The sequence below is a fragment of the Erpetoichthys calabaricus genome, chromosome 3, assembly GCF_900747795.2.
Source record: "Erpetoichthys calabaricus chromosome 3, fErpCal1.3, whole genome shotgun sequence".
NCBI lineage: Eukaryota > Metazoa > Chordata > Cladistia > Polypteriformes > Polypteridae > Erpetoichthys > Erpetoichthys calabaricus.
The window spans coordinates 46261977-46284871 of NC_041396.2; the positions used below are offsets into that span (position 1 = coordinate 46261977).

General features: G+C 37.8%; 1 protein-coding gene across 1 annotated transcript in view; it reads left to right on the forward strand.

The window, feature by feature from the left end:
* cntn2 (contactin 2) overlaps positions 1-22895 on the forward strand; it is a 137058-nt gene that overhangs the window by 100680 nt on the left and 13483 nt on the right. The window contains exons 17-21 of the mRNA XM_028796741.2: positions 175-245; positions 360-594; positions 5873-5988; positions 13815-14001; positions 21680-21792. Of these exons, the coding sequence (XP_028652574.1) occupies positions 175-245; positions 360-594; positions 5873-5988; positions 13815-14001; positions 21680-21792 (722 nt within the window). The remainder of the gene's footprint in view (positions 1-174; positions 246-359; positions 595-5872; positions 5989-13814; positions 14002-21679; positions 21793-22895) is intronic.

Here is a 22895-nt window from a genome sequence, read left to right on the forward strand (position 1 = left end):
ACTTTGACAGAATGAAACTACTTGACTTTGACTTAGCCATTAGAAAATTATGAGCACATCTATCAACTGCAAGCTCCAGTAAGTACTGTACTCCAGATGAAGGATGTGGTCAAAGAAGTTACCCTATTGTTCATTCAAGTCAGCTAAATATGTTTTACTTGTGTTTTAACGCAGCTCCTACTGTAGCACCTTCAGGCCTAGGAGGGGGAGGAGGAGACCGGCATGAACTCATCATCACCTGGACTGTGAGTGCTGTTTCACGCCTGTTTAAGTGGTGCAAAACATTGCACTGCCAGCCCAGGCTGGTGTACAGGTATCCTTCCTTTTGGGTTAATATGTTCATTTGTATCCAACAACAGCCTATGGCACGCGAGTATCAAAACGGTGATGGCTTTGGCTATACATTGGCTTTCCGGAAGCGAGGAAAACAGGATTGGCATCTAGTAAAAGTTCCAAATGTGGAGTCTTCCCGCTACGTGTACCACAATGAAAGCATCACTGCCTACTGTCCCTTTGAAGTCAAAATTAAGGGTTTCAACAATAAAGGAGAGGGACCCTTCAGCCAGACCGCTTTGATCTACTCTGCTGAGGAAGGTGAGTCAACCTCCCACAAAGGATATTTTTAATTTTGGATTGTCTCTGAATAGAACAGAATACTCACTTATGTAAAGGAGATGGATGCAAGAGAATTGGACTTAAAATCGTACATGTCAATAATTTAGAGCAGAATTTTTAGTACTATAGTGTTGTACCGTGTTAGCCATTATGAATGTAGAGAAAAGCCAAGCAAAATGACACCTTTTATTGGCTAACTAAAAAGATTACGATATGTAAGCTTTCGAGGCAACTCAGGCCCCTTCTTCAGGCAAGATGTAATCACGGGCAGAATTTTTAAAACACTCTTAGCACATATTTCTAAAAAGGGGAAGATGTTGTGTCATTAATTAAAGAGACTGACTTAATTAAGGGTGTTGCTGGGATGAAACAGTCTTGAGTGTTCCACCAGGACTCCAGCATCCAAGTTGGGTCTTGCAGCAGTATCTCCTTGGTTTCTGGTTTTCCTTCTGACCAATCTTAATCAGTGGCCACTTTATGCTTGTATTAGGACTCTTGGTTTATTTGTAGTAGATGGATCAGCTAGGCTTTTGGTCTACAGACTCAAAATACACCTCAAGACAAATACAATTAAATTCTTTTTTGCATTTGATGTCAGTTAAGAAAACTAATATGAGCAGTTCTGAAATGAACAATCTATCATTTTTTTTTTAAAAAACTGGGAGTTTTGATACTTTAAAAAGCAACAACAATATGTTAATGTACACAGCATCATTTATTTTTCTATAAGACTTCCAATTGTTTGAGCACATTTTTCCCATCATTCTGGTAGTTTGAAGATACCGATACAGAAGACCTCCTCCGTTCCAGCTTCCCAAAAACTTTGATGCACAGCTTGTTGAATTGCCTCTGTGGTCTCATAGTGCCATCCTGACATCTGGTCTTTTACAGTTCCAAAAACATGGTCAGTGGAGGGTGCCAGATTGGAACTCTGATGAGTACATTAACCCTTTCAATGTTGTGTTCCGTAGAAGCAGTTCAATAGTGTCAGCTTTGACCCTGATCTTGGATGTCAGTGCAGCTATTTTTAAAATGCTTCACCCAACTTCTTAGAGTACTGGCAGTCATGCACACATCTCCATATGCATGCCAAAGTCTATGATGAATATAGGCTGTGGGAACCTCCTCTCTAGCAAGAAATTCAATCATAGCATAGTGACAAAACAGTATATTACTGTCGGCCATTTTTTTGTAATATCTGTGGGATTACGTGATTGAAGCTGATGATGTTGTTAGTAATTCAAAGCTGCAACAAGTGATGGTCCTCCCTGTCAAACAACATTCATTGTTTTATTTCTAAATGTATATGTGTAATGGGGCTTTGCTTATTCATTTCAGTATGACACATATAATTGTTTTTCATTTCTAAAAATGCGTATGTTTTTATTATTTAATGGGATGGCATAGAACAATTGTTCTCCTAAATTTTTTGATGATTTTGTTGCCTGGTTTATTCTGCTATATTTTTGAATAAGATGCAAACTGCCAAGTACATACCAATGAAAATCACACAAATTCACTGTTCCAATTCCTTTCTGTACAATACTATTATTAAAATCAGTTTATATATATATATATATATATATATATATATATATATATATATATATATATAAGTGTATAAAATATTAATAGATGTAAAATTTTTAGATACAACTATAGTTTTATTAAGAGTTCATTTACATGTTCAATTTCTGCTTGGCATGTATAACAATGTATTGGATTTATTATTTGTGCTTGTTATCTCAGTAACTATACAGCAAATAAATAAAAACAGGTAAGCAACAAGGAATGGTGCAAAAAATATAGTGCCAAAAAAGCATTTGAGAGTTCAAGTGTTAAAGGACAGGAAGATGACTCTTTTATACCATCATCAGAACTTCTCATGAAAGTAAAGCTCACATGGCTTGAGATTTATTTGTAGTGACGTGTGAAGGAACAACCTATCGTGATAAAGTTAGGAACTGAGTTTTTGGTCAAGAGACTGGGTGACAATGAAATTAGTCACAAATTAGACAATGGTGTGCCAAGGCTATGCTTGGAAAAAAATAAGAAAAAAAAATGTTTTCCACTAGAGGGGGCAGTTGAACTACAGTATATTGTGCAGTTTCTGGACAGTTCTCAATCAGGTTTAACTTCATGTTTACTGACGTGTGTATACAGCACAAGGAGATTCCTACTTTCTTGTTAGTATGTGTGGCTGTCTTGAGTATGTGAGAGATACAAAGATAGAAAGGAAGACAATTTCAAAAGCAAGAAAACTTCTGACTTGGCAGTCACAGTTACAGCGAGGCATTATAGAGATCTTTCGCTGTTGATATAAAGGACCCACCATAGTACTTCTTGACACACTTTTGCTGAATAATTCATTGGCTGAAAGTGTTATTGTGTCAGAGAGAAGATGTGAAGCATTGTTCATAATGACACTCAGTTTTGTTTCGATTCTCTCCTTTACTACCTCTAAGTGGTCCACAGTGTGCCCCATAACTGAGGCTGCCCTTTTAATTAGCTTGTTGATTCAGTGGGCCTCTCTTGAAGTGATGTTACCAGCTCAGCACACCACGGCATAGAAAATCGAAGTGGCCATCATGGAATTGTAACAGATGTAAAGGATGTCACTTCCCACATTAAAGGGACACAGTATCCTAAGGAAGAAGAGCCTGCTCTGCCCATTCTTATATAGTTCCTCTGTGTTACAAGAGCAGTCCAGCCTGTCACTGATGTGCACCCCTAAGTACTTGTAGGAATGCACCCCTTCTAAATCCACTACTTGAATAGTAACCAGACATAGAGGCTCTGGTGCGATGAAAGTTAATAACCAGTTCCTTGGCTTTTCTGATGTTAAGATGCAGACAATTCTCCTTGCACCAAGAAACAAACTTTTCCACCTGACTCCTATACTCCATCTTGTCCCCCTTATCAATACACTCAATAAGTGCAGAATCATCGGAGACTTTCTGCAAGTGACATGACTTGCTGTAATATTTAGTCGGAGGTGTATAGAGAGAAGAGAAAAAGAGACAGAACTGTTCCTTGTGGTGCTCCAGTGTTGCTCACATCTGTTTCAGAAGCACAGTCCTTGATATACTTTAATAAAGTCCCTGTGGGAACTTCCTACACATGCTTCCCAAAGTGTCTATGGTCGAAAACCCACTACTTAACTCTTTGGACAATCAGTCAGTGCCCATTGTTGGTTTTGTGAGAAAACAGGCCCAGATAAGAATTCAGAAGATTATTGTGAATGTGTTTTCTTTTATTTTAGTCCGATTTATTCTCAATGTCATTTGTTTCTGCCCCCCATGCTCTCAATCACCTAGACATTTAGCAGGATGTCTTTTCCTTTAGACTAACTCCACTACAAAAGGAAGAAAACTATATAATGTTCTTTGCACTTAAATTTTAGATTTACTTTTTAAAAAAATCAGACACTAGCATCAGTACCTCAGTGGAAAGTGAGTTGCTGGCCCCTGCTCTTCAGCACAGAAGTGCACCTTTGTCACAAAAGTCAGCTGTTCTGTGTGATGCTGGTCAGAAGTATGAGGTGTGTGGCTTTCGTCTACAGATTGAGAATATTCAGGGAGGTCATTTTTGTCACGCCTATATTGTATAGCAATAGTCATTTGGGTGAAATGGTAATGTGGTGGTTTAGCACTGTTGCCTCAGTTCTCTAGGAGAATGGATTCAAATTCAGGCTTCCTCATTGTTACTGTGGATTTGAAATGTCTGCATACTTCCAGGACTTTAGTGTTTCTCTCACAACAAAAACATATATGTATTATGCTAACTGGCTACCCTAAATTGGCCTGGTATGGATGTATGATAGAGTACACTCTATAATGAGTTGGTTTCTACCCTGCAAACAATGCTGCTGGGGTGGTTACAACTTCTTGTGATCTTGAATTAAATTCACCTGTTTCAGGAATGAATGAATGAATAAAATCTCCTTTTTGTACATGTCAAAAATAGACAATCACTCTCTTCAAACTAAAGGGCCACACTTTGCAAAGTTAATAACAGATGTAGGAAAACAAATGCCTAATCTTTTTATCTTGGAATTGTGAAATCCTATGAGACGAATAAGCCTTACATGCAATCCAGTAAACTAAAGAAGTCAGGCACATGAGGAGTAAAAGTGACAGATCTCAGCATGCAGTCAAGTCACAGGCTGTGCTTCCTCTTTGACATTTTACCAGGAGGATATGAACTGCAGTCTCTCCACTTCAATCTGGGGTGTTCACTTCTGAACCTAGAGTTAGCATGGTGATATCTGCTAGGCTTCCTTCTGACTCAACTGTCAATCAATACTTTTGATTACATATTGCTGAAATCATACTTCTCTTTTCCATCTCTCTGCCATCAGTTCCAATGGGGGCTAGAGTGCAAAGTCCAGTTAGATAAATGAACAAACACAGTAAATGCTGATAGACAAAATTGAATACAGAAATGCTGAAATAGATAAATGAAATCAAATGGAACAAACTCCTTTTCTTTTAACACCTGATAATTTGAGCTTTCATAAATCTCTGTGAGATCCAGTACCATCCAAATCTGAATTTGTGGTAAGTCATCATAGGAGTTTCTTCAGTCTCTTTGGTCCCTTGTTGTCTTAGAATTATGTGAATGACCTTTTTCAGGCTGTTGCTACTGCAGTAGAGAGCTCCCTCTTGTGGTCTTCCCTTGCTACTGTAATCTGATTCTACATCATTAAACACACCTTTGTTTACTATTCTATGTACTGTATAAAATGTTGACATGTCCTCTGCAGTTCAAAATATGTTGTTTTCCCAGGTTTTCCAGAAGTATTTTTTTTATTCTACTGGAAATATTATGAAGTAATGTCTGAGAAAAAATTACTCACATTAGAGAAAGTTGGCGTTTTCTTTTTTTTCATTTCTGGCTTGTGCACAAGCAAAACTTGTCAGCTATTTTTGGTAAGAAGTATAAGTTCTAGTCTTTAGTAATTGTTACCTTAGGATCATTACGTCAGTGAAAGAATGTAATGTAATCAAGTGTTTATGGTGTTGTACTGTAAAACTCAAGGCTGCAGGTTTATTTCCGAAATGAAATCACCTTCTGTCATCACCTATAGCTAGAGTTTGTCAGTACTTCAATTGTAGAAATGTGCATTTTTCCTGTTAAGTGCCTTGATATGACATTCACTGTATCTAAACTCATCACATTTATGACTGTTGACAATTACATAACTGCAAAAATGGACAAAACCGGGCTTTCTCTTTCTTCTCTACTCCGAGAGCAGAGCCTACAGTGGCCCCCAGCTGGGTCAATGGCAGCAGCTTGTCAGCGACTGAAATGTTTGTGTCCTGGGACCCTGTCCAGCACCTCTTTACTAATGGCATCCTTCAGGGGTATGAGGTACAGACATTTTTAATTATGCATGAAATGTGCTTTATCCACCGCCATGCATGAGCAGCATCCCCTCCCTGCACATGTTGCTTATCCCATCCCATCGCCTGTCCATCCTGAGACTAAACAGATGATTGGTAGGATTAGGCAGACCTGCCAGCCAGCCTTGGCTGTATGACTCCTGGTGGAGTTGGGGGTAGGGGGTCATGGATGGAGTTGTTTTTTTGTGCTATGTATTGGTTGCAAGTTACTGTTTTTTATATTTAATATAACACTCTACCCTGTGTTAGGATATAGTGGGTTGGACAATGACTGACTGACTGCCTCTTCAAAGTCATCTCTTTCTCCAGATGATTCTCAAAGAAAACAACTACATTTTACTGACCCCACTAAAGCACACTAACCAAAGAAGTAACAAGTTACTGAGAAAGAGCAAGACAGCTTCAGGAGAGGACACTGCAGGCAGAGAATTTCGAGGGTAAATGGATTAAGGGAGAGAATGCAACAGAAACAACTTGAAGATGGACAGGAAGAAGATCAGTGGGCAGCAGGGGTTCATGCATTAAAAGTAGCATGTGTTACATAGTCAGATTACTTTTTAAAGTAATGAAATACAGAGCAGCATTCTAGTGATTTTTTGATGCCTCCTAATCTTAGTGATAAGCGTTGAGTCGGGGATAGTAGACAGGATGCTGTTTACATAGATAGTGTGTTAGTACACTGTTTGCCCTCTAGGGGGCATACATCTCTACAAACCCTAACCTAATATAATACTTCTTGTATTAAAGTACAAATACTTGTGTACTGTATCTGAGAAAAAACAGATACTGTATGAGTTGTTACATTACTAAGGAACGTTTCAACAAAAATAAAAATTGCTGCATTATTTTGTAGAATTGTGTTTTTATGCAAATACTTTTCCAGCTGTGGTTGGTAACATTATGCACGCTGTCTAGTGACAGCAAAGGAGTAAGAGGTTAAGCAGATGCATAGCATGCAATCAAGTGAAAAGAAGTGAACAAAAGTTATAGGCATATACATTTAATCCTGCATGTACTAAGGGGTAAATTTCATCTACCCTGTTTAGGATCATTAGTGATTAGTGATCATTGCAGCAACACTGAGTGTAAGGCAAGAAACAAACATGGTGGACCAGTATGCTAGTTTTTTTTTCAGGGCTGAGTCGCACAACCAGAAAATTGCTGCATGCAGTTCAGTAAGAGAAACCTACTGTATCAATAAAGTGCCAGTTTAGGTTTAATCTTGTTATTTGCAATAGGTATTGAAACAGTGTGACCAGTTGGCATAGTAGCCAGTGTTTATACCTTGAATTTACAAGGGCTTGCACTGGTGATGTTAAAGGGGATGATGTTGCTTACATCATGTTATGTCAGCAAACTGACTAGATTTGAGAAATGAGAAACAGAAGAAGGTCAAAACCAGGAGATCAAAGACATGAGCATCAAAACCAAAACAAGAGACGACAATCATGGTCAAAAATATAGGGCAAAAAAGTCAATCAGTCTGTCATTGTCCAACCCGCTATATCCTAATACAGGGTCACGGGGGTCTGCTGGAACCAATCCCAGCTAACACAGGGCGCAAGGCAGGAACAAATCCCAGGCTGGGCACCAGCCCACCACAGGACACACACACACACACACATACTAGGGACAATTTAGGATCGCCAATGCACCTAACCTGCATGTCTTTGGACTGTGGGAGGAAACCCACGCAGACACGAGGAGAACATGCAAACTCCACGCAGGGAGGACCCGGGAAGCGAACCCAGGTCTTCCAGGTCTACCACTGCGCTTTTGTATCTGCAGCTCGGATATTGAAGTAACTTTTCAGATGACCTCTAATCACGTTGTGTCTTTACCTAAAGGTCACAAGCTCAAAGGACTTGCCCCTAGCAGTGCATGAAGCAGTCCTGACAACGGGAACAAAACACAGCACGTATAATAAAAATTTGATAACATTTTATGGGGTTGGGATTTCCAATAATAAATGTCATAATTTATAATCAGGAGCCTATAAAACCCCTAAAATGTCTGTTTGAATTTAGATACTCATTTAAAAAAGAAGAAAACGTAAAAAATAAAATCAAACCAACACTCTAATACTTTACGACACATAAAGGACTAAACATATTCTTAAAATATGGCTGGCTGTGTTTTTGGTCAATTTCATGAAGATTCATGTATGGACTTAGTATTTAATAACAAATTTTGGCCAGTGAATTGTGCAGTTTTTCAGGCTAAACTAGAAACGCATTACTATATAACATATTTAGTTACATTATTCATTCCTTACAAAAAAAGTAAGTTATTTTTAAAAGTAACATTCTCAAAGAGTGGTGGGCAGAGATTGTGGAGTCATGTGTTGCATTAATGAAGACCAGTCAGCTACAGAAGGCGCATATGGAAATCAATATATAATCGAAGGCACGTGAGAATTAAGGACCTTGGCTCCAACATAAAAGCTTGTAAGCTACAAAGGGTACATGTGGACAGCACTAGTCATTTTTGTGCAAACCACTAAATTCCATGAAACACATGAGCAGATTACATGTGTATAAACTATAGGAATTAAACTATATTTGGATACCATATGGACAAAAACACAGTGTATAGAAGCCTTTTAGTCATCCTTCTCAAATGTGGAAGCCAATAAGTCAGATGAGTAAACCAATTAGTTGCCTGAATGGTAGGCTACACAAGTCTATCTTTAAAATGTACTTAAAAATAAACAACAACAAATGAATGTCAAATAAGTACTTGTAACACAACCATAGCAAGAGACAAAAAAAGAAAGTAACTAGGCAAGAGATACTGTAAGCTAAAAAACGTCTACTTGTGGTTTTAACAGTAGAATTCCTGAAGCCTACAAAGAAACTCATAATCCCAGCCCACCTTAAATCCCTTTACACCTCCCCATGAGCATCTTTTGTTTTGTAAATGCGTCGATCAGCGCAAGCAGAAAGCAGCTTGCTGTCCCATCCCATGCCTTGACGGAGCTCAGCTTGCGGGCAAAAAGTTCTCTCAGCTCAAGCCAAGGCTCCTTATCTGCGTGTAATGTGCCTGGACTTGTATAGGGTAAATAATACAGTATATTGTTATTTGGAATACATGTATTTCATGCGTGTTCTGTGTTTACAAAGATCTGGGTAAGTGTAGGATGAAAGGAAATGCAAGAAATGCTGAATACATACCTAAAGCAGAAACATTTTCCATTGCAAGAGGGAGAGGCAAGTTCGTTGTACCACATAAACGTCACTGAGAGAATAAAACTGAATAATAAAAAAACAAGCACTAACTTTTACAAGTAGCCAAAATGTACACTGGGTGTTACAGACTCAAATCAAATGTATGTTTTTATTATATTGTAGAAATAATAATAATAATAGCAGCTCACTACACAAAACATGGAGCGCCCAGTCTGAAACCTCCGGGTTATAAGGAAGCAGTTCTTATCTCTGCACCATTCAAGAATACGTGTAACCTCCCTGTTGATTGACATTTGAGCTTGGGTTTTTAACTCATTGACAGCCACATGTAAATAGAATGCTTTTTTTTTCTTTGGTTATATTCCTGAATAAAAGCGCACATGTTTATTTGATATTTGGACTAAACTCTTCACACATTATACATTTCTTGTCATTATTAGAATAACATGGAAAAAGTTTCTGCTTTAGGTATGTGTTTAGCCTTTCTTGCATTTCTCACATTTCCTTTCATCCTACACTTACCCAGATCTTTGTAGACATGAAACACACATGAAATGCATGTATTCCAAATAACGATATACTGTATTATTTACTCTATACAACTCCAGACACATCACACGCAGATAAGGAGCCTTGGCTTGAGTTGGAAGACCTTTTTGCCCGCGAGCTGAGCTCCGTCAAGGTGGGGGGTGAGACAATAGGCTGCTTGCTGCTTGTGCATAAGGCACAGGTCAAAATCAGCATACTCGGGGAACATACAAAAAAAAAAACAAGAAAATTAGCAAGTAAGACCCAAAAAAGCCAGCAAGCCAACTAAAAATACAACATGGCACTGAAAATGCATTTTAGAATATCGAAAATAGATTTTGAAATATCTTAAAATTATACACTGTTCATTTTGAGATACGGTACTTCAAATGCATTTCAAGATATCTCAAATGCAATTCAAATTATGTTGAAACAAGTTCATGGTCATTTTGAAATGATAAATTAAGTTTGAAGAAATTTTAAGGTATCTGAAACATAGTTCAAGCTGTCTCAAAATGACTTCCTCTAAACCGGTAACATATGCTGATGTCTTCAATGGGACTTTGTGTCTGGTTTAGGATGCCTTGAGATGCCTTTTAGATATCTGAGAATGGAAAGGAAGCTATTTTAGAATATCTGGAAATGTAATTGAGATATCTTAAAATGTTTCTCAGATATCTTCACAAAATTATCACAAAATATAGTTGAGATATCTTAAAACACATGCATGTTCAGTTTGAGATATCTCAAAATGTAGTGAAGGTACAGTATGCATCTCAAAAGTATCTAATTTGACATGTCTCAAAATGTACTGCAGATATCTTAAAATGTAATGGAACATATTTTGAGATATCTCAAACTGAGTTTCAGATATCTTAAAGGTGATCTTCATTTTAAGATATCTAAAATTAGTTCTGAGATATCTCTAAATGTTAATTTGTCTTGCTATACAGGGATACTATACATCTAGTCAGTTAGATGATTAACAAACAAAGCCAGAAAAATTTTGTGCAAGACATGATAGTAAACCAATTAAGTATAAAATTCATGTATAGAAATTAGAATATAAAAGTGATGTATAGAAATCGGTATATTATTTGAAGAAAATTAAGGAATCTGTTAAACTACACAAATCAGACAGCAAAACTAATAAGCTGCATAAGGCACTTGGAAAAAGGAGCAAGTTAAAAATGTTACACCTGGAAGCCCATTGCATCCTGCTAAACACATGAAAAATCCAAAGGTAACATTTAGAGGTCAACACTAAAAGTCAGTAAGCTACATGAGGCAGTTGTGGAAACCAGTAAGATAGGTGAGTGAATTGTTTAAACCAGTAAAGAACACACGTGAAGATAAGTTAACCCACTGAGACAAAAAATGAACAGTAGAGAGTCTGTTGAACTACAAACAGAAGCCAGTAAGTCACATTTGAAAGCCAGAATATTGCAAGAAGCACATAAAGGAACCAGCATGCAGTCAAATGTGTCATATACGGAAAACCAATAATCTGTGTGAGTTAAAAATGACAGCTAGTAAGGTGCATGAAACATAACCCAAATGAAAAACCTATAAAAGCCATGATGATAACAGCTAAGTGCATGAGTGAAATAATGCAACTAATCAACCAGAGAAGACATGTGGGAATCCAAAAGCCGCGTGCGGCACACATAGAAGTCACTGAATCAAGTGTTCTTTATTTGAAAACCAGTAAGGTGCATAAATCAAACATGACAAATAGAAAATCACAAAAGATGCATGTGGAAAGTAGTAGCTTTTAAAATACAATTTAAAATGTTTAATGTTCTTTGTTTCTGCAACCTCCTATCAGAATGAAAATGAAAGGGAATTCACTCGTTAGCATGATAGAGAGAAGTCATTTCTGACGTATTGCATATATCAAGGGTATTTAACTCTGGTCTTGGAGTTCCGCAGTGGATGCAGGGTTTCATTCCAAACAGTTTTAGCAGATAAGCAAACTTGATGTTTAATTAAATGGCTTGATAGTGCTTTCCAGAGGCAGTCTTAGGGGTATGTGGCGCCTAGGGTTGACCAACCCGACGTAGGGCCGGTTATGTCAAACGCTGTTACCGGTATGTGTGGACAGTATAAACTTGTATGCGAATTTAATAAAAATAATGTTACCAGATTTTCTCATTGCAGTAGTCAGGTAAATTTTTGCAAGATAACACACGGTCTTTATCAAAATATAACGATATAACCTATTAAAAAAGTGCAATTCATGACAATACCACGACAGTGCGAAATGTGGTATGGTTTCATGCAGAAATTAGCAGGGTCTCTTTTCGAAAAAATTACCCAAATTGCAAGCATACTCTGACTCTCGATATGCAGGATATCATAGTCATAACTCACGTTGATGTCATGTCAGCCGGTTATCATTAGTGATACATGTTTTTGTGCATTAATATTCAGACATGTTTATGACCTACAAATAAAATGTGAATTTCAGTGTTTTCACAGGAAGTGTGAAATTAACGTAGAGGTATCATCATGAAATCTCTTACTGGTTTCCAGGTTCAGAGACAAAAATCCACTTTTCTTGCTTTCCGATTGGAAAAGTCGTTGATGACATCTTTGTAGTCTAATCTGGATGCAATGTCTTTTTCTATACATAGGCTTTGTGGTCTGCCGATCCTATCTTGAGACATGGTTGATCTATACTGGAGAATGTAACTTGACAAATCCACTCGAACGGGACACACGGACCTCAAATGTGAGGCCCCCTTAGGTGCGGGGCCTGAGGCAGTTGCCCCACTTGCCACCCCCAAATGCCGCTCTTGGTGCTTTCTTTTTTCCAAGAAAAATCTTTCACATTGTAGATTTTTCGTTTTCTGAGAACATTATCCATATGTATTGTGATCTGGAACAGATTTGTATCTCTTGGTCCTTCCTCTCATTTATTTAGAATCATTGTATTAACACAAATACTTCATGATGCATGTGCACAGGTTTAAATGGAAGCACATCAGTTGGAGAGCTGCTGGTTCCTTTGTCATTTGCACCTCATTTTTACCTGACTGATAGCTGGTTAAGAAAAAGGACAGCAATGAAAACCGTAATGCAGCTGTCTAAAACAAAAATAGGTGATTAAGGGTGTTGAATTGTAACAAGCAAGTTTTCTAAAACTAAGCCCATAAATATTGCTTTAGTAGTAATTAAATGGGTTCACATTAAAATATTATTATTTAAAGCATAAAACTTTTAACCACTTCCAGGGCCAGAGTTTAGTATGTCTGGCATATACTGTAGCCAGGAGGCCTTTTGCATCTCTAGGATAACTACATGAATATGGAATGGAGGGAATGGCATAACTGTATGAAAGAAATTAACTCCAAATTTAATGTACAAAGTGTAATGGGCACTATGGCTGTAGATATCAGCTCAGTGTCAAGTACTCAAGAAGCTTAAAGTCTAAAGGTCTGGTTCAAATAGAAAATTTATTGCAAGTCATGCATAGATTGATGGTTGCAGCGTGAGAATACATAGTGTATTAATAAAAATACAGTTACATAAAACAAAGAAAATGAAAGGTGGACCAAAGTCTAACATCTCATTATTACTGGGCAAAGGTTTGGAGTTGTTTACCTTGATTAAACTGCTGGATGAGAGTTCAGAAGATGTGGCGTCACATTAATCCATGAAACCCCGCAAAACCAGCTTTCCTTGCTTACATTTCTGCAATTTATTTCAGTATTTTGTTAAGTATTCATAGTTGTCACCTCCCGGTCAACCATGATCAGCTTGCATGACCCAGCTGCATTTCTTCAATATTAATCCTAATCCCCCTGCATTACTCCTGCTTTACTTTGCCAGCTTCGTGTTATGCTTGCAGAATGTGGTACTCCACATGATATTATAATGGACTGACCAGATAGAGTTAATGTTCTGCTATTTTTATCGCATAAAGTTTATTGTTTGTTAACAGCTGAGGGTCATCAGTTGAACAGTTAAGGCGTACCTATACAACTCTACAAAACAAGTAGATTCTTTTGCAGTGAACTTTCAGTAGACCTCCTTTATCAAAATGACTTTGATCTGTTACTCCCTCTCATTTCAGATTCGTTACTGGCGAGCAAACGACAGTGAGGCAGCAGCAGACAGAGTGAGGACAGCAGGACTGGAGTCATCAGCGCGGGTTTCTGGTTTGCGACCCAGCACTTTGTATCACGTGGTGGTGCGAGCCTACAACAGTGCCGGAACAGGACCACCAAGTCCGTCTATCACGGTCACCACAAAGAAGCCCCGTAAGATTCTATCCCAGAATTCTGTCTTTGTCTTTCATTCTGTATTCTTTTTTAATTTTTTTTTATATATATATGAATAAATTGTCATTCGTTCATCCCTGCAACTCTAACCATGTCACCTAGATGACCACATAATTCTGTTGGAAAAGTTAACATAATGGCCAGCTCTGTAGTTTATAGTTCCAGGGTTTTGGATTTGAAACAGTTTCTTTTTGTGGAGAATCTGCAAATATATGCACATTGACTTTCTCAGGATACCACCTTCCTCTCAATTACAAACAACCAATTTACAAAATTTCAGGTATATGGAGAAGGTTTTTAATAGTCTTTTTCATCTTATAAACTACATGAAGATGAATTTTAACAGTTGCAAAGACCAGATCTGGCACGATTTTCAAATCCCTAGTGCTAAGAGTTGATCATCTTCACAGTCGTTCCAAGTACACCTCACCACAGGCTCCAGAATGGAGAGGATGTTAGGCACAATCACAGTCCAAGTCACAGTTGATGCTGCACTCACTTTCTGTGGTTCAGTCAGCTTATCACTCGCGTTTCTCAAGTGTCTTCTTACATCATCCTGAACATGGTAGCTCCAAACAAGATACAGTAGAGAAAGAATGGGAAAAGCCCATGAAATATTGAAATACGGGTCAGTTGAATATGAAACTTGAAGAGGTACAATGTAGGTAATCAGCCTTATTAAAGGGTATTTAATGAAGAGGAAATATCTTTTTAGAGGTTAATTTGGAATTCTGCTCCAATTGTGTGTATTATGGTGTTATTTGAGCAAATATTGGGGTTGTTTTGTGCAGCCAGGGATCACTTTTTTTACCGCTTAAATAAATACTAAGCATGTATTATTATTTCATACATTCACCTTATGGAGTGGTTTAGGATCAGGTTATCTTTGAACATCAGAAGAAGCTTGTACTCTGGCTTTCTATCATACTTGAAAGACATGCAGGTTATGTTGATTGAATCGCCTTATTTTACTGTGGCTTTTATACTTTAACTGTTAGTTGCTGTTCAGCATTATTTCATAACATAAAGCTCATTAAAGAAGTTTCAAGGTAAGGTAGTTATTTCAGATAAGGAAGACAGACGTTTCAAGTTTTGAGATAAGGGAGTTACTGTATACTACCTGATGATCAGTAACACATTTTTTACCTGCTTTTCCATCCAGCAAGCAATATCATTATTTGATTTTATACAAACAAGAACATTTTTACACTTGGGCTGGTAAAATGGTAGTACTGAATTACTAACCTCTCAGTTTGCACTACCATTTTGATGTTACTCTGCATTCATTAGTTTTTCTTTGTTTTCTCTGGTATATGATTTTTGGTTATTTACAGTATAACAGTAGTTTTTCAGGTTCAATCCTGGAGAACAATCAGTGTATCAGTCTTACTTTTAATTGACCCATGGACAAGTGCATAAGAGGATTAGTACATCAGAATCTGTAGTTTGAGAAACAAACACCTTATAGGTCCACAGTTGGCCTTTTCTTTAAATACACAACAAATAACAGTGTCATCTAGGATTCTGACCATAATATGTTTTTCCAGTCACCTTCAATCCACATTTCCCATTTTAATCTTTTCTTTTTATTTGCTAGTTTCAGATATGGCTTTTCCCTTTTAAACCATGTCTCTAATGCCAGCATCCCAGAATGATCTTTTCTTTGTTGCAGATGACACTGGTATGTGACGTGTACTTAACAAACAAGCCTACTGAGGACATGTAGAACTTCTGTTTCTCAGACTACAGACTCTGATGTTCTTTTCCTTTATGCAGATGCCCATCTGGGCCTTCCTTCTCTTTTAAGCCTTAGCATTAAATCTTCAGTTTCTTGGCAGTGTGTCACCTGGAATGACCTTCATTCTGCAAAAGAAAGAATAGAATGACATTATTCTTGAGAAAGCTATTTCATTTTGGCCATTTTTGAAGCCAAAACTGAACTTTAGGAATGCTTGCACCTTGCACCCAAGTGAACAGAATAATAGGTTTCAACAGTGCTAATGCAGGTAAAGTGGTTTCTCTAATAAGCAATTATCATTTAAAATGACTAATTAAGGATAAGCTAAGGGAGTTAACCATTAAGACATTGGACATTGGGCTGCTGGAAAGTAGGGTTTTGTATTCATATGTGAATAATAAATTAAAAATGAGTCATTTCAAGCAGTAATCGGAATTAGCAACACTAGTAATATCTTGGCTGTGTTTTTAAATCAGCTTAATGGTTAAAAAGTATTAATGTCTATCAAAAACATGAAAATGTCTGTGCGATTTCAAACTTTTGGCCATTAAATGATAAAGGGAAACAATTACTTTTGTGCCATTTTCAGTTGTTTGCTCCTTAAGAAGTTTTTTTTACAAATTAGCAGACAAATACATATGGCACTGAAATTATCGCTCCCATGTAGCACTCAATGTTGTCTGCATTTGGGTACAATTATGGAACAAAACTGTATAGGAAAAGATAAATAAAAAGAAAATAGAAGAGAAAAATCTGCGGTGGGCTGGCACCCTGCCTGGGGTTTGTTTCCTGCCTTGCGCTCTGTGTTGGCTGGGATTGGCTCCAGCAGACCCCCGTGACCCTGTAGTTAGGATATAGTGGGTTGGATAACGGATGGATGGATAGAAGAGAAAAATAAGTATATATTTCAGGGTTTTCTTAGAATAAGAGAATAAAAAGAGACAGCTCATTAAACAATAGGGAGGTTAATTAAAAGTTCCAATGGTGGACTGAATGTAAAATTGGTTTAAATAAAAACCTCCCAATCAGAATTAATTGATTTATGATATTTAATTTTTTTAAATTTAATTAATGTTACATATGCAAACATATTTATTTTGATTGCTCATTGGCTTTGTTTTGTTTTGTTATCTGGGTCTGCTGCAGTATTTATTTAATATATACTGGAGTTTCTCTGCATTTGTTATGTTTTTACTTAAGCAGGACCAGCAACAAATAATTTCCCTTGTACTGCAAGTTTTAATGAGTACACATTAAACTGTATCAAATGCAACACCCTTAAATGTCAAGTAAGATAAAATCACAAAATAACACCAAAGTAAAATACAAGCAATTAAAATCTGCAGACCCAGAAGCATGCTATCGATTAAAAACAAGTCCAAAAAACAAGTCTTTAAAAGAAAATTCTGAATCAGAAGCAATAAACTGTTCATTCCTTATTCTGTACTCCACCATGACAATCAGGCGTGACTCAGGCCTTAATTATATACTGTGGAGCTGCATCATGCAAGGCTCTGACAGCTATAAGTAAAAGTTTAAAACTGTGTGTAAAACAAACTTGAAGCCATTAAAAAACTATATAATCCCTATTACTTGTTAACAGAAGTCAGACAGTTCAGGTGAATTACAGTGTTCACTGTGCACAGCGTTGCTGGGCTGCTCTCTTTGGCATTAGCCCCAGTGCAGTCCTCACGTCAGCTTTGTCTTAGCACCACATTAAGAGGAGCTGTGTGCTAAGTCCTGCTTCTGTTGCAGTGTTTGCCTTAAAATTCGTGACCACCCTGTAAAGGGTGCTAAAGTCACATTCTAATTGTAACAGCACAAGCTCTGTTTCTTATATTATAGGATGTTTATATTTGTTTGAAAAATTTGTAATGTAAATTTGTGAATTGTGTAACTCCTGTGGTAAATGTATGCAGCCTTCTTTAATTAAACCATAACATATACACACATAAAAATTAACCTGAAATGATTCACAAGTGGGTAACTAATTAAGCATTTATACTTTTTAAATATTTTCCTTTGCTTCTTTATACTACAGGATATATTGAGTTAATATATACATTGTCCAGGCATATTTTGAAACCTGCACACAAACAATAATCACTGTGAGTCTTGCAAGGCCTATCCTGTCCTCCTCCTGTGGTGGCGCAGCGTGCTACACAAGATGCAGTACAATTCTGAACACTTGTTTTGTGATCTCAAGTTAGATCATGTCTACTACTCTGTAATTAATGATCCTTCTCGTGTTGTGCCTGGGTGGGTCAGCCAGACACTTCAAATGATGTTTCAAATGATGTAATTCACTTGACTTTACAAAACAACTTGACCTCTTTCTTGGAAAAAGGCATGTCATGTTGTTTTCTAACCCACTTAATCCAGACTAGGTTTGGTGGAACCTATCCCACCCAGCTAGCACAAGGCACAATGCAGGAACAAACTGTGGACAGGGCACTAATCTATCACAGGGTGAACACACACCCACACACACACACATCCACATATACACAACTAGAGCCAATTCACTTAACCTGCATGTCTTTGGATAATGAGAGGAAACCAAACAGACGTGGGGAGAACATGCAAACTCCATGCAGGGAGGACTTAGGACATGAACCCTGGTCTCCTTACTGTGAGAGAGGAACCCTAACACTGCACCACATAGCTACCCTTTGGAAAAAATCTTGTTGAATAATATTATAATAATTGAAAGCTAAATAAAAATTGTTGTTCATGTCATGAAGAATGATGCTCAAAGAAAACAAGATGAGATTCTCCAAAATGGAGAATAAATATAAAGAGTATGGCCAGAACTTACAGCTGATACTCTCTGTGGTCCTGTTAATCCATATTACTAACCAAGAATGGTAAACCGGATGGCATGGACGCAGGTACACGGCGATGGGACCATGAGACGTACTGCACAGGCGCGTACAGCGCACGTCTCATAAACCGCAAGCGAAGTCGTATCCACCGCGCACGAAGGAGTCACGGCCCAAAAACGAAAGAGCTCAACTGACGTGAATGAAAAATGAAGCAACAACGTGCCCATAGCTGACGACTACCGACACAGCCACACAAAAAAGAGGATTCTGCGCTGCAGCCCAGATTCAAATGGAAGAGGCTACGGAGGCCCCACAGGTCCACAAAGATGGTACGGAGGGCGCGGGAAAGTACGAAAGGCAAAGGTGCCTACACAGCATAGTGAAACCCGACATAGTACGGAAGGCACAGGCATCACCACCATTTTGTGTGTGGCACTACTGCGGAGTGAAGGCGCAGGCGTCACCGCCATATTGTGAGTGGCACTACTGCGGAGTGAAGTTAGGAATAATGTGCTGCTTGGGATTGTACAAACCGCTGAACGCTTTACACCAAATTCAAACACAATACAGCTCAACGATACAAACATGAGCCCACCTGGATAAGATCAATGAACGCAGGCGCCTACAACGCGCATCTGAAATGCCACGGGCAAAGCGGGCACGGCTCCAAAACGAACGAGCTCGACTAATGTATTTCAGGATACCCAACGCCGGGGGTAGGCGAGCGAAGCGAGCAGGGGGCGGAGCCCCCTTGTAAGATTATAAGAAGACTTCCTGAATATATTTTTTTTGCTGCAGTCCTACTAATATCAGGTACCAGAAACAGACTTACATGTGCATACCTGTCCACTTCAAGCCCTGTTTTTTTCAGCAACTCATCACAAAGTCCAAATATGGAATTAAGCAATTAGCCCATGCATTTCTGGAGACAAGTCCCCTTCTTTCAGGCTTCATGTTTAACACAGTTGGATAGATGATGCTTATGCAAAAATTCAAACAAACACAGAGCTTGCACAGACTGAGTGAATTTACCTATTGTTTAGGCCTACAGTAGTATATACAGTAATCCCTCCTCCATCGCGGGGGTTGCGTTCCAGAGCCACCCGCGAAATAAGAAAATCCGCGAAGTAGAAACCATATGTTTTTATGGTTATTTTTATATTGTCATGCTTGGGTCACAGATTTGTGCAAAAACACAGGAGGTTGTAGAGAGACAGGAACGTTATTCAAACACTGCAAACAAACATTTGTCTCTTTTTCAAAAGTTTAAACTGTGCTCCATGACAAGACAGAGATGACAGTTCCGTCTCACAATTAAAAGAATGCAAACATATCTTCCTCTTCAAAGGAGTGCGCGTCAGGAGCAGATACTGTAATGTCAGAGAGACAGAGAAAAGCAAACAAATCAATAGGGCTGTTTGGCTTTTAAGTATGCGAAGCACCACGGCACAAAGCTGTTGAAGGCGGCAGCTCACACCCCCTCCGTCAGGAGCAGAGAAAGAGAGAGAGAGAGAGAGAGATAGAGAGAGACAGAGTTTGTTTTTCAATCAAAAATCAATACGTGCCCTTCGAGCTTTTAAGTATGCGAAGCACCATGCAGCATGTTGCTTCAGGAAGCAGCTGCACAGAAGGTAGCAACGTGAAGATAATCTTTCAGCATTTTTAGACGAGCGTCCGTACCGTCTAGGTATGCAAACAGCCCCCCTGCTCAATCCCCCTATGTCAGGATCAGAGAAAGTCAGCGCAAGAGAGAGATAGAGAAAAGTAAGTTGGGTAGCTTCTCAGCCATCTGCCAATAGTGCCCCTTGTATGAAATCAACTGGGCAAACCAACTGAGGAAGCATGTACCAGAAATTAAAAGACCCATTGTCTGCAGAAATCCGCGAACCAGCAAAAAATCCGTGATATATATTTAAATATACTTACATATAAAATCCGCGATGGAGTGAAGCCGCGAAAGGCGAAGCGCAATATAGCGAGGGATTACTGTATCACTAAAACAATATGTGTAATAAACCTAGCAATCTGGTTTACATGTATAGTGGACAAACCAGTTTTATAATGTAAATATTAAGATGTTCCAACTATAGAGAGAGAAAAAAAATTTGAACAACACGGTGAAATTGTGTTTATGAATAAGCCATATCAACATCTGAAGAATTATGTGACTAGAAATGCAAACATTACAATAAATGTGTTAGCTAATGATATTATGTATACTTATAATTTACCATAATCAGCACCATGAGACTAATGAAAGGTGAAAACAGTAAAAATGAAAAAAGAGAACAAATTTTTAATCAATCCTCTTTTAGGTTGTAGGTCATAATAGTAAGGAACCACCACTTTAGACCAAGTCGATCTTGGAGCTCAGGAGTATTGAAATGTTTAGAACTTAAATATGTTGGGAAATTACAAAATGAAGAATGATCATAAATGGCTCCAATAGACAAAGATAAAAGATTACAAAATAAAAAGCCATTATAGAATGTTAAGTTTAAAAAAAAGAATGTCACTAGCACACCTCTCAAAACATCAGAGCGTTCATTATATGTGAACAGATGGAATTGAATGCTAAGGTCACCGGTGACCAAGCAAGTGTTTAGGGGTGAATCTACCAAAAAGCAAAGAAATCTATTAATTTGTTGAGGCCAATGGGTCTCTACGTGTTTAGTGTAAATATCCAAGTGGACTCATATCATAGTAACTGTTTGTTATAATCGTATTCGAAAAATGACCTCTGATACATTAATGTTGTTATATTCATATTATTTACTGTATATGTGTCACCTCCTCTTGTGAGGTGAGCTCCTTCCTTGTGCCTACGGCTGATAGCTCCCTTGGAATTCCAACTGTAATTACATGGGTATGGATAATGGATGGTTGAGTGTTAGGATTTTATCTTTTATTAATATTAATACAACACATGTCATTCTTCATTTATCATGAGTTTAATTTCTGAACATTTCATTTGTTTAGTTCTACATCTTTGTCTACAATCAGATTTTTAGGGGAGCCAGTGAAACAATGTTTTTTTCTCCTGCTTTGACATTTCTCATTATTATTCAATGCTACTTTCATTAATTCTCTGTAGCACCAAATCAGGCTCCTGACAAAGTGTCCTGGAAAACTGATGGATCCTGGGTGACAGTGGCCTGGGACCATGTCAAGGCACAAAAGAATGAGTCAGCTGTGCTGGGCTACAAGGTGAGTAACCAAACATGCGCTACTGTATACGTCAGGCTACATAAACCTCAGTTTTAAGTGTAGAGTGTGATGAGGATGTTTAGCTGAGCTTTACAAGTTAGAGGAACGGGCCACTGACTGCATGGTGCAAGTGTGGGAAGTGCATTTCTTGAAGTATTAGTAAACCCATAGTAAATCAACCTACCATGTTTCTCTGCATTTGTATTCCTCTTTTATAATAATTGTATTTAGCTTTTATAAAGCAAATAATAATCAGTGAGAAATCGTTCAAATACATTTACTGTATGTTCCATATTAAATCATATGCAGCCTTTCTGAACAGAGACCCAAAATGAAGTAATCACTCATGTTATGTTATGATATGCAGTAAAGAAAGTTAAATAAAGGGTCATTTTGGTTATTTTTTCATAGCATCAATAAATACTTGGCAAGGCAGGTGCCTGATAACACCTTTCATAATTCCTATCTTGTTCCAGATATATTCTGGATAACTTTCAGTTGTTAAAGCTGTGTATACAATTTTTAACTGCTTGACACCGTGCTTTGAACAAATGATAAAGGTAGCTTGTTGTTGGCTGAATTCCATTTAGTCTTTGAGATTCTAGCTAAACATCCCATTCCTAATGTTGACTTAGATAATGTGAATTGCATTCTTATGTTCATACAGACTGGAAATTGTTTCTTCATCATTACTACTACTAAATATTGATGAGGCCTTAGGAAAGCTGTGTTTCTAACGTATATATAGTAAAAAGAATCTATTATTAGAAGTTTGTTTTAGAGAGACTATCAATAGGAAGGTCATTAAAAGTTACAACACACAAAGAAATAAGTAACGCATTTAAGGAATATTTAAAGATTTTATTAACATCAGAGTGTAGTTAATGTGAGGCTCATGCCAAAGCATTCATCAATAAAATAGAAATTCCACAGCTTTCAGATGACTATCCACTAGAATTGTCCAATAAGCCATCTAATACATTAGCTCTAATAAAGCTAGCTGTGTTTAAAAAAAATTGAGAAAGTAAAACACTACTACACCAGGCGTCAATGAATGTTTTTCCAAAGAAAATCCATTAGGGTTTGCATCTCCAGACCAATCA